Source organism: Tenrec ecaudatus, chromosome 11, assembly GCF_050624435.1.
Source record: "Tenrec ecaudatus isolate mTenEca1 chromosome 11, mTenEca1.hap1, whole genome shotgun sequence".
NCBI classification, from domain to species: domain Eukaryota; kingdom Metazoa; phylum Chordata; class Mammalia; order Afrosoricida; family Tenrecidae; genus Tenrec; species Tenrec ecaudatus.
In genome coordinates this window covers 103,313,179-103,325,681 of record NC_134540.1, presented here as the reverse complement: position 1 = coordinate 103,325,681, position 12,503 = coordinate 103,313,179, and the positions used below count along the sequence as shown (strand labels likewise).

At 42.7% G+C, this 12,503-nt stretch overlaps 1 protein-coding gene across 2 annotated transcripts in view; it reads right to left on the bottom strand.

The window, feature by feature from the left end:
- The window catches only part of NALCN (sodium leak channel, non-selective), a 436,823-nt gene that overhangs the window by 173,353 nt on the left and 250,967 nt on the right, over positions 1-12,503 (bottom strand). For both annotated transcript variants that reach the window (XM_075562611.1, XM_075562612.1), the window contains one exon: positions 735-872. In XM_075562611.1, coding sequence (XP_075418726.1) covers positions 735-872 — 138 coding nt within the window. The remainder of the gene's footprint in view (positions 1-734; positions 873-12,503) is intronic.

Here is a 12,503-nt window from a genome sequence, read left to right as displayed (position 1 = left end):
TATTATTTCCCTCCCTTTACGCTCCTGTGTTTCTTTCCGTGGCATCCAGCATCAGAGAACTGTGCTGATGTCTAATTAACTGACTGCACCCTGAGGTCTCCAGCTTCTATCTTCACTTTAATTACAGCCGTGAAGAGGAGGGGCTGAAATGGAAGAGAGCGTCTCTACATGATAAAAAAAATAATACTAATAATGGAGTTCTGCTTTGATCCTTAGATCATGTGGGGTGTGAATACATAGGGATAACTACATTGGTCTGGGAATGTGGGGTTTCCGCTTTGGTTTTCCTCATGCAACATCTTGTATCTGATGAAAGACATCCTGTGACCTGATGAATCTATAATCTAGTTCCTCATGTAGTTCTTTATTGATAACAAAATGTAAACAGGATCAGAAAGCCTTTCATCTCAGCATTTGTCTTCTGGTTATCAAAATGAAAACTGACCCAAGCTCACTGCCAGCCAGGGGAATCCAACTTGCAGCAACCCCACAGGACAGAGTAGACCTGTCCCCGCGGGTTTCCAAGACTGGAATGGTTGAGAGGAGTAGAAACTCACATTTCTCTTGGGAAGCAGCTGGTGGGTTAGAACGGCTGACTTGGTAGCTCACAGCCCAACGTGTAACCCTCTACACCAGCAGGACCCCTCTAACTGACGATAGGCTGCACAGATGTTGGTGCTGGCGCCATGGTGCATTCCAATACAAAATCAATCAGGAGTCGATACGGAACTCACCAGAGTGGCAAAGAGGTGGTAGAGGATGAAGTAGACGGCAACGACAGGAGCCCACATGTGCCCCACCGCATGGAGGGTTTGGTCCATCACGTCGACCCATCCTTCCTGGGTTAGGATCTGGAACATGGACATAAACGCCTACAGAGGAAGACGATGGGAGGGTTAGGCAACAGCTTTAGGTTTCTGTGCGGCTTAAAATGAATAGATGATCGTTGTCGTGGGAATCAGGGTAGGGAAGACTTCGCTCTTCCTGATACTGTTAACTGACAGACCCAGGGAAGAATGAGGTCTCAGTTCAGCAGAGGAGAAAGGGCAGGGAACAAAGAGCTTTTGTTCTTTCACTTGCTGTCTACTCAGTGTGAAAAACAATAGGGACCCTATGTGAAAATTAGTCTTGTTGGTGTTCAACACTGTGGAGTAAATTAAAAAACAATTCAGCATCTTTCCATCTTTGTCATTAAAAAATTAACCCAGCTATTTGACATTTCTAATGGATTGCTGTACATTCGTTCCTCTAAGAGCAATTTGGTTTTATAGTGAATTATATTTGACTGTCTACAGGTTCACAAGAAAAAAATAACCTTAATTTTATTTTTTCTTAATTTTATGTTTATAGTATTCATCCAATTGTTCCAGTTATATTTAAAATGGTGGCTCAAAAGGAAATACTTCTAAACGATATTGACATACCAAACAATCTAACAAGCGCAAACATATTTTTCAAAATTCTATTTTATTTATTTTTATTTTCAAAGCATAAGATCATGACCATATTGTAATCCCAGAACATAAAACTAGAACATTCCAACAAAAGCCATCGAGGCTAAAAGGCTCATACTTTTCCTGCAAAAAAATCTCTGGCTAGTCTAATTATTCACTTTCTCCCCTTCATATATGAGATACATATGTCTCTCTGATTCGGGTACCAGTGCAAATAAAAAACAAAACACCAGGCAACTCACTACCTTAGAATTGACTCTAAGTGACTCTATGTCGCGTTTCTGCAAATCTTTATGCGATTGAACCCGAGCCAAACCAAGTGCAACTGGTTTCTAACTCATTTCTCCTGTGGAGTGCTTGGTGGGTTTGAACTGGTGACCTTGGGACCAGCAGTCCAATGCCTAACCAGTAGCAGCAGGGCTCCTTTCCAATATACATTAGTGGTTAAAAAATATTTGTTAATGATGATTATGATGATATCTGGGGAAGACCGAGAACTAGAATTTAGCAAATCTTTTGGAGATGCCTTTATGGGGTGCAGTACAATTAAAATGTAAATTGAATTCTCAGGTGCTGAGGTTCTAAGAAATAAAAATTCAAGCTGGACTTAGTTCGAGATAAAAATCCTGTTACACTGCTAGGAGCTTAAAGCCAAAGAGGACCCAAATGATGATCTAATCGGATTAATTTTGTGAAAATAAGAAAAAATGAGTTTCAAAGATGATAAGTGAATACCCCAACGTCACCCTATTAACCCGTGGCACTAATGAAAGTAGCACATAACACTAAAGAGACAGCACAGTTCCAAAGTAAAACCTTCCTCAAATACTGCACTTCGTGTTCAGTGAAGTTTCAGTTCTACCCGTTCTCAGGCCAAATCACACAGTCAGTTGACTCAGCGTCTACTTTATCCACCAGGGATCATTAGAATAAAAACTTCAGAAGCAGCACATTCAACCTGCAGCCCATGGTGGGCCATTTGAACAAAGGGCAGTTATTAAATGAATCTTGCACCAAGTAGGAGACAAGTTATTACATTTATTCTATTTTCATAGACACAAAAAGTATCTACAGTTTAATACTTAAAATTTATACAATTAGCAAAGATGGGGATATGATTACATTTTATAAGTAGTTAGGAAATGAAATTTAAACAGCTTCCATGTATAATAGATAAGGAAATATTATATATCTAGGAATATAAGAGTCACAAATCTGCACACATCACAATATCCAATAGATCATCACAACTCCAATCCTCTCACGTTGATTCTATGTTCCGTAAGCCTATAAGACAGAGTGGAACTGATCCACGGGGTTTCTAAGGCCAATTGCCTCATCTTTCTAACTTTAACTGCTTGGTCGATTTAAATAGCCCAATGTTTAACTGGTTGTACCCCAAAGGGTTATTATTGAGAAAAACTGAAGATATTTAAATAAATGGAGGATTTTACCATATGCTGAACTGACAAACTGAGCTCAAACATGGCAGCAATTGTGAAGCTCGTGCAATATCAGACATTCGGTGCTGTTATGCACACTGTGTCTCTGAGTGGAGGACAATTCAAGGACCCCTCACAGCAATAATAACAGCATCGTGTCATACTCATTGATTGGAAAATTCAACACTGAATGGGCAATTTATCCTAAAATATGTTTATAAATTTATTGGAATCCCAACTATAATCCCAACTATATATATTAAAGCTCAATAATATATATATAAAATACATATATATAATTGAGCTATAACTAATACAACATACAATTCACTAATTCAATCATATCCAGAAGGATTATATAATCATCACCTTAATCAACTTTGGAACTTTTTCTTCTTTCTTGTGCCCCCTGCTGTTGACTGCACACTTCCCTCATCCTCCCCTGTCATTACCCAAGGCAATCAGTAATCCAGCTACTGTCTTCATAAATCCACCTATTCTCGGATCCCTATCAGATACACATACGAAACAAGGGCAAACAACAAATGAGGACCCAGTATACTGGCCATATGAAACAGAGAAAAACCTCAATCTAAGGAAAAGCAGAGAATATTTAAACATTAGCATAAATTCACATCAAATCCAGAGATAAATCAAATGATCAAGTGTTACATTCCAGTCTAAGTACATCAGCAAAAATCCGTTTTTCAACGCTCTTTGATTATCAGGGCTGATAACGTTCCTAGGCCAGGTGCATTGTATGCGTTGGCAGGGCCAATCCATGTAGGGGCCCTACACATGAATTTCAGGGTACCACTATCACCCATATATCTTTCCACAAATGGTTTACAATGCAGGCACTCATCCCATTCTTTCCTCTGGGTTTGGATCTTAATATCTATGATCTTTGGATCACACGGACGGGTGTGTTTCTCCCATGTGGACTTGGCTGACTTCTATGGCTGCATTTTGAGACCAGCCTTGAAGACCCCAGATGCTGTTCTCACGGTAGCCGGCGCCGCCTGATTTCTTCACCACAGTTTGCTTGCTGTGGTCCCCATATCTTCAGCGATCGCCCCATGAGGGGAAATACTGGGGAGGGCCCGTGTCACAAAAATGAATCGCTTTTATATTAGGTGATGTGGGAAACAGATTTCTCCCAAGTGATTCTCCCCCAAATATATGTTAGACTTAGGACGCTGCTTACAGCTAATGGTAAATGATTGTCAAATATTCTCCCTGAAGGCATTCAGTTGCCAGACTACTGTCTGGTCCCACCACAAGTAGGATCCACTCCCTGCTGTTAAGGGAAATGGGCTACATCTCCCTAAAGGCTTGTAGTCATTGGTTTGGTTCTCGTAGGTGAGATTTACACCCTACTGATAATGGCTTCTATAGTGAGCCAGAGAACAGGTCAAACCTGCTCAGTGACATCCAAAGTTAGGCTGCCATCCTGAATCTAGGATCAGCCTTTCTTGTCACATGTGTATCCCCATTACGTCCCCTTCCTACTACATGGATACCTCTAGACCACCCCCTCCCATTATTGTATTACCTATAGCACAATCCCTTCCTGTGATGTATGTCTTCACCTGTAATTAGGGGGCTTTCACGTCTCCAGAGAATATAAAAGGCTTGGTTAGCAATAAATCAATCTCTCTCTCTCTCTCTCTCTCTCTCTCTCTCTCTCTCTCTCTCTCTCTCTGTCTCTCTCTCTCTCTTTCTCTCTCTCTCTGTCTCTCTCTGTCTCTCTCCATGTGGACCCCCAAGTGAGGCTGAGGTGAGCGTGCTCTCATGAAATGTGTCTGACTCCATTATTTCAATCTCTCTTCTAACTCTCATGCTCTCGATGACTTTATTATAATCTCTTATTATCGCTGTACAATTGTACCTACCGGACCCGTGATGATGTGTTAGGGGCTGGCATTTCCCCTGACAAGGTAACGATGAAGTGAGAGCTCAAAATCATTCATCTGACCACACTCTCTACATGTTCCTGGTCACCTTCCAGAGACACCATTGCCATTTCATTTTAATACATCATCAATCACCCCATGGGGCTTCTGGTCATTCTATGCATAGTAAAATCATTTTAGTCAATAGTAAAACACTGTTGGGAAAAATTAATTTAAATATGGATAGGACTTATTATTAGGCTCCAGGACATGAATTGTTAAGTTGCACATCTTCAAAATGCTGGAACCTGGATACTAGTTACACCAAGGGTTGGGGATAAAGCAACACTTTTAGTAACACACATTTATGTAGGCAGAACCAGGCCTGGTAAAATAACACATGTCAAAAAATAAAATAAAGACACAATGTAAAAACAACAAATATAGGTTGAACCCCAGTCACCATTCGTTGGTAGGCCCATAGCAGTAGGTCCAAACCCACCCTAAGTCCAATGACCATCAATTCTCTGACCTTGTGAAAGCAATCATCTGCTTCTTCTCACACTGAGATATCATAGTTTTAAGTTCAAGGGAGTATTTTAGTTCTTCTACCAGTGAGTTTAAGGTCAAGTCCAGTTCACATAGTGGGGCTTCTAATTCAGGTCCTTCTGGTGTGGTCTCTGAAGGGCGTTGTGTATCACAGGAGGATAGTCTACGGTCTGAGTAGTCTATAAGTCGCCAGGGGTTGGTTAGGAACTAGGTCAAAAGTGCCCAATTAGGAACATAATACTGGGCACATTTTCTCCTTGGAGTGTCTACAAGTATTATTATTTGTTATATTTATTATTATCATTTATTAAGTATTTTTCCTGTGCTTGGGTTGCCCGACTCAACCCACTCACCCACTCAGAAGTGCAATTGACCCTACTAATACAGATATAACGCCGCTTTGACTCAATCACCCAGTAAAATCCATTAATTACACTTGGAGGGTTGTATGTTAAATTGGGGTGACTGTAGAACATTGCTGTATGGTGGCAATCAATCGGTCTCCTCCTACCTCTGACATGGGAAACGGATTCCATCTGTAGTGAGGCCACCTCTCTTGAGATGCTTGTTCCTGGTGCTATCATGAGGGGGTGATATATAACTTATGGCAACTAGGAAGGCAGACTGCCTCATTGCTGGGGAGATCAGAGTAGAAGACTACATGACTCGGGAACTGGATCCTGTCTTTGCCTTGGTTGGTATCTGGTATCTTTATAGTAGTGGACTCATACAATATTTGCTCTTTTGTGATTGGCCGACTTCACTCAGCATAATGGTTTCCAGATCCGTCCATGTGATGAGATGTTTTCTGGTACCACCACTGCTGCCTTTTAGGGAGGCAGAGTATTCCATTGTTCCGTCATCCATTCTTTGGATTTTGTTGTTAGGTGCCAGTGAGTTCTTTTCAACCCATAGCTACCTTTTGCACAACACCAGGAAGCCCTGCCCCATAAGGCACCATGCCCACATTCATTCTTATGCTTGATCAATTCATCTCCTTGTGGGGCTTCCTCTCCTCCACTTCCCTTCTACTTAACCAATACGATGCCCTTCTCCAGGGACTGGTCTCTCCTGACAGCATATCCAAAGTACATAGGACAAAGTCTTGCCATGTTAGCCTCTAAGGCGCACTCTGAGAGTACTTACAGAGTTGTTTGTCCTTTTACCTGTCTGTGATACTTACAACATTCTCCTCCAGCACTACAATTCAAGTGCAATCCATTCTTCTACTGATGGGCATTTGGGCTGTTTCCAGCTTCTGACTGGTTTTGAACTGTGCTTCTAGCCTCTTAGGTCTTTGGTGCAGCCGAACAGAGGAATGGCTGGCTCCTGTGGTGTTTCTACTCCTAGTTGTTTCAGGAAGCATTACACTGTTCTCCACAGTGGTTAGACATGTCTACCATCCCACTAGCAATCTTTCAGCAGCCTCTCAGCATTTCTTGTTCTCTGTATAAGCATGGTGGGCATAAAGTGATATCTCATTCTTATTTAGATTTTCATCTCCTGGATGGCTAATGACCATAAACGCTTCCTCGCGTATTGTTAGATATTCAAGTGTCTTCACTGATGAATTTTCTGTTCATGTCCTCTGCCAATCTTTTAATCGGGTTGTTTACTTTTTTGTTGTTGAGATGTTGCAGAATTCTATGTACTTTAGTGACTAGTCTTTTGTCCATTTCGTTGCTAAAGATGTTTCCCAATATGCGAGTTCTCATTTTACTCTTTTGATGTTCATAAGTATCTTATTTTTTTAATTTATTTTTTAAACAATTTATTAGGGGTTCATACAGCTCTTATCACTGCCCATACATATACATACATCAATTGTATAAAGCACATCTGTACATTCTTTGCCCTAATCATTTTCTTTGTTTTTCTTCTCCTCTTTTCTTTTTTTACATTTTATTAGGGACTCATACAACTCTTATCGCAATCCATACATATACATACATCAATTGTATAAAGCACATCCATACATTCCCTGCCCCAATCATTCTCAAAGCATTTGCTCTCCACTTAAGCCCTTTGTATCAGGTCCTCTTTTTTCCCCCTCCCTCCCCGCTCCCCCCTCCCAAGGGCACATTAGGGAGGGGGAAACATCTTACTTTTAATAAGTCCCGGTCATCGATTTTGTCTCCCACTACGTGTGCTTACTTTATTGTACTGGGGCGTGGGCTGCTGGGTTGGCTCTTTTGAGTTATGGGAAAGAGGTCTAACGGGAGCCGGAAGTCATACGGTGGGGAGATGAAGGGAAGGGGAGAGGATGGGGTAGATGGAGAAAGTATGAGCGAGGGTATAGTAGTGACAAGCAGCCTTCTGAATAAACCAGAAATAAAGACGGCAGGGGGTGGGGGGTGGGGTGGGGGGTGTGTGAAAAAGGACTTTTAAGAGGCATACCAAGACTAAATCGTGACTGTGGAAGTACGTTTCACTAAGAGAGGGAGAGTGATAGTGGAAGGAGCTGGTGGATGACGCAGGAGAGTGCAGAGCAAAGGTTCTCAACCTGTGGGTCGTGACCCCTTTGGAGGTCAAACGACCCTTTCACGGGAGTTTTCCGATTCATAATAGTAGCAAAACTACAGTGATGAAGTAGCAATGAAAATAATTTTATGACTGGGTGGGGGGTCACCACAACAGGAGGAGTTGTATTAAAGGATCGCGGAATCAGGAAGGTTGAGAACCACTGGTGTAGAGAAATAATCAGCCCTGGAGAGGAGGATTATGTGTCTATATACTTGTAAGAAGTATCATTGGATAAGGAAGAGAGTGAGAAAGAGAAAAGGGAAGGCTAGAATGAGATAATAAGGAAAACCAGAAAAGTATGAGAAGAGATTTGGATTTTTTTATTTAATGAAATGAGCTTGAATGGGGCGTGGTTAAGGACTTTGGTTGCTCAGGGAGTATGCACCCTGGAGTGCGGGCTCTTGGGGGCCAGGGTGGGCCTGGAGAGGTCGGAGAAGCATTTTTACCCAGTGTGGGGCGGGGTTGCTTGGCGACCTTGGAGCTGGACATGCATGTTGAAAAGGAAGACGGGTAGAAGAAGTCTAGAAGAAGTTGTCCTAGTGGCAAAAGGCTTTGCGTGGGCTGCGACGAAATCTGCCCTACATCCGAAGTAGTCTGCAGTCCACACAGCATTCCCAGAGGTGGAGAGGGAAGGGCCCTGGCTCTCCAGGGTTGGATGGGGTGTAGGATGGCACTGCTCTTGCTGGGGGAGCTGTGTGGTCGGAAGCAGCTACTATGGCTGATGGGTGATGCGGCCAGGAGGTTGTAGTGAATTCCAAACCCAACAGAAAGGAACCTGGTTTGGGGGCCTGTGGTTTGCCTGCGTCTACAACAAGGGCTGTGGATTTGTTTACAATAAAATACAAGTAGAATGCAAAAGCCTAGAAGCAAAAAAAAACCCAAAACGTGTGGTTTGGGTGCCCGACCGCCTCCCAGACGCGTTGGGCGTGGTTACAGAGCTCTGTTGCTATAGGCACATGCCTGTCCCAGGCTTCCCCAGCAGTCTGCTCTCGGCCCAGGGTTCCCAGGGCCCGTGAATTAGTGGTGGCCTTGGCCATGTGGGTTGGCAGGGCCTGTTCTAGTGTGTGCCCCGGAGCAACTGGGGCAGCCAGTCAGTGGGTGGGCTGGGAAGAACTGGTGAGTTACACAATAAAAAGGCATTTGACTGGGGTGGTTGTGACTTATCTGTGTCTGACTCTGAGGCTTGGAGAGCCACAAAGGAATAGAGACCAAGAAGATAAAAGACGGATGTAAAAGCCAAGGAGCAAGCACAAATTAATGAACAAGCAAGCAAGCAGTCAACAACAAAAAAAAAAGCCTGTGTTTGGGGAGCAGTTTACCACTTTTTGGCTCAAACAGAATGGGGACCTATCGGCTAGGTGTGGGGACAAAGAATGCCAGGGGAATCTTGTAGGAGGGAAACTGGGGCCCTAACAAGGTGTGGGCACCTTGCATTACTTGGACTGCAAGAAGGCAGCTCACACCCGACTGTCCATGCCCTCCATTCTCCACCAAGGGGTCCTCAGGCCAGCAAGGGTGGGGTTTGTCCGCATGTACTGGAATGGGGCTTGAGATGGCTCCCTCCAGAAGAGGAGGGTGGAAAACCCAGAGGTGGCCCCGGCTACTACTGACGAGGGGGTCAGGAAGGCACAGTCTGTTTTGCTGAGTTTGAACTTTGCCCAGAAAGTAAAAGAGAACACAAGCAAACAAGACACTGGGTGCACTTAGCTTTGGCCAAGCCCCCGTATCTAAGAAAGGAAGATCTTTTCTTCTTGGGTTCTCTCCAGGATTTACCGGGGCTCCTCCCGTGGTTGATACCTGGAAGCCACTGTCTACTTTCTTGTGGTTCATCTTGGGAAGCACTTCACTTGGGAAGTCAAATTTTTGTTATTCTGAATCTCAGACAAAATGCTTTGTTCAGGAAAGCATGTGTTGTTCTTGATACTTGACCTCCGCACCACAAAGAGGAATGTATTATTTTCTTTGCCAGGCTGTTAAAGAGAAGGTCACTCTCCACGCAAACCGACACACACAAATTTAACTCCAACTCATTCTAAACATGGCTCCGGGAATTTTTCCACCCATCATTTAACTTCCTAAGTATGCCAAAACTTATTATTGAGGGCTGTTATTTTTTTGCTAAATATTTATTATATCCAAAGGCAAGAAGCACACATTCCAAAGATGATTCAAATAAAAACAATCAGATTGCTGCGTTTCCAATAAAGAAGACGTGTGCACAGGCTAACACCCGAAGCAATGGATGCAGCGTCAAAATGGCTCTGAGCATAAAAACAATTGTCCTGCTCAGGGGTCACTTGTCCTCAAAGCTTGTGTCTAAGTCCAAAGGAATTATTCTTGCTTCCTGTACTCTTCAGAAGCCATGGGAAGAAACCAATTTAATTTGTTTTCATCTGTTGCTTTGTCTTTCATGAACATTCCGCTCAGTAACATGGAGTTCTGGTACTGTGACCTGTAGCTGTGAGATAAGCCCTGGAGGAGAGAACACCAGGGCGGGGGGGTGGGGGTGGGGGGAGATCCTCTGCTCTTTCAGAGACTCCAAAGAAATAAACTAGAAATTTAATTTCCTCAAAGCTCAGCCACCTGGAAATGCAAATTGCGAGATGCTGTGGATCATATTCGAGAGCAAAGCTTCCCTACTACGATGGAATCTGAGTGTGTACAGTTGCTCAGATGAATAAAGACTGGGTAGGCAATGCGACAAAATGCTTCCGTGACAGGCTGACCATCAATGTGTGTCCTGCTTGAACAGCACCTTATCACTTGATATTTTCTTACAGAGTATGCATTCAAATAGAATTTTGCTTTTGATTGTGAATCAAGTACACTTCTGACCTATGTTATCCGTAGGATTTGTGGTAAAGAAACTGTTTAGCTTATGTATGCAAGCAATGGTTATAAATAGTCACAGAAGGATTGATGGGGTGGAAATTGAAATGCATAAGACCTGGCTTCTTTTCTTAAGAAATCTTTAATCGGAAGTGGCAGACAGAGATGTGCAAGAACAGTTTTTAACAAAAATATATCTACTGCCATAGAGTCAATTCCAACCCAAAACAACTCTCCTGAGGACTTTTCAGACTATAAATCTTACCAGTACAGAGAGCCTGATCTTACTCCCGTGGGGTACCTGGTGGGTTTGAACTGCAGACTTCGGGATAAGCAGCTCGGTGATTAACCCGCTGCATCATCAGGTATCCTTCTTTAAGAACAAACAATACAAAACAAAATCAAACTCAATCCCATAGAATTGATGCCATCTGATAGTGACCCTATAAGACACAATGGCACTGGCCCCTGTGAGTTTCCAAGACTATAACTCTTTATGTGAGTATAAAATCCTGTCTTTTTCCTGAGGAGCTGGCTGGGGACTTTGAACGACTAACTTGTCAGTTAACAGACCAACTTATAACCACTATGCCACCAGGGATCCTTTCTATAATAAAAGAGAGACTCAAAATCATGGTTTGTAGGAATAAAATGTTTAAGGAGCAGCATATTCACAGAAAGGTGATTTATTCTAATTCTTCAAATTTGGTGTGTCAAGAACAATTTGGGCATCTGTAGTCAACTGGACATCCCTTTGCAGAGGGGTAGTTGGGGAGGAGACGAGCCAGTCAGGGTGCAGTGTAGCATCGATGAAACACACAACTTTCCTCTAGTTCTTAAATGCTTGCCTCTCCACACGCCCCCCTCCCCCGCATTATCATGATCCCAATTCTACCTTACAAATCTGGCTAAGCCAGATAATGTATACTGATGCAGATAGGAACTGGAAACACAGGAAACCCAGGACAGATGATCCCTTCAGGACTAGTGGTGAGAGTGGTGATACTAAGAGAATGGAGGGAAGGTGGGGTGGAAAGGGGAAACCAATTACAAGGATCTACATATAACCTCCTCCCTGGGGGGTGGACAAGTGGGTGAAGGGAGACATTGGGCAGTGTAAGATGTGATAAAATAATAATACTTTATAAATTATCAAGGGTTCATGAGGCAGGATGGAGGGAGCGAAAAATGAGGAGCTGATACCAAGGCATCAAGTAGAAAGTAAATACTTTGAGAATGATGATGGCAACAAATGTTCAAATGTGCTTGATACAATGGATGTATGTATGGATTGTGATAAGAGTGGTATGAGCCCTAATAACATGATGTAAATTTTAAAAATTAAAATAGAATTAAAAGAAAATAAAGAGAACAATTTGGGAACAATGATGGTCATGTCCCAGTACAATGATGATGACTAGAATTTCAATGGTACGAAGGATGAATATGAACATAGGCCTAGAGAAAGATGTTTCACTTCTCTGAGCTGCCCGATTCTTATGAGATTTTCCTGTTGTCTTAATTTTTTTCCTATAGATTTCTACCAGATATTTATAAATTAAGAAAATCAATCTTTTATTTGTCGTTCATGTTTGGCATAATTTTCCAACCATTTGTGGCAGTTTCACAAACACCAAATTAAAATTCCTAAGTCGTTATGGTGAACTGAAGTTGCTTGCGGTGACTCTGCCATCCAGAGTCATTGTAGCTCTCACCGGTGGAAGCATGCAAATAGGGTGGACATGAGGGGGGTGGTCAGTTTTGATGTTGTGTTGGGTATAAAGTGCACTGTCTCCAAAGCAGAAAGTGAG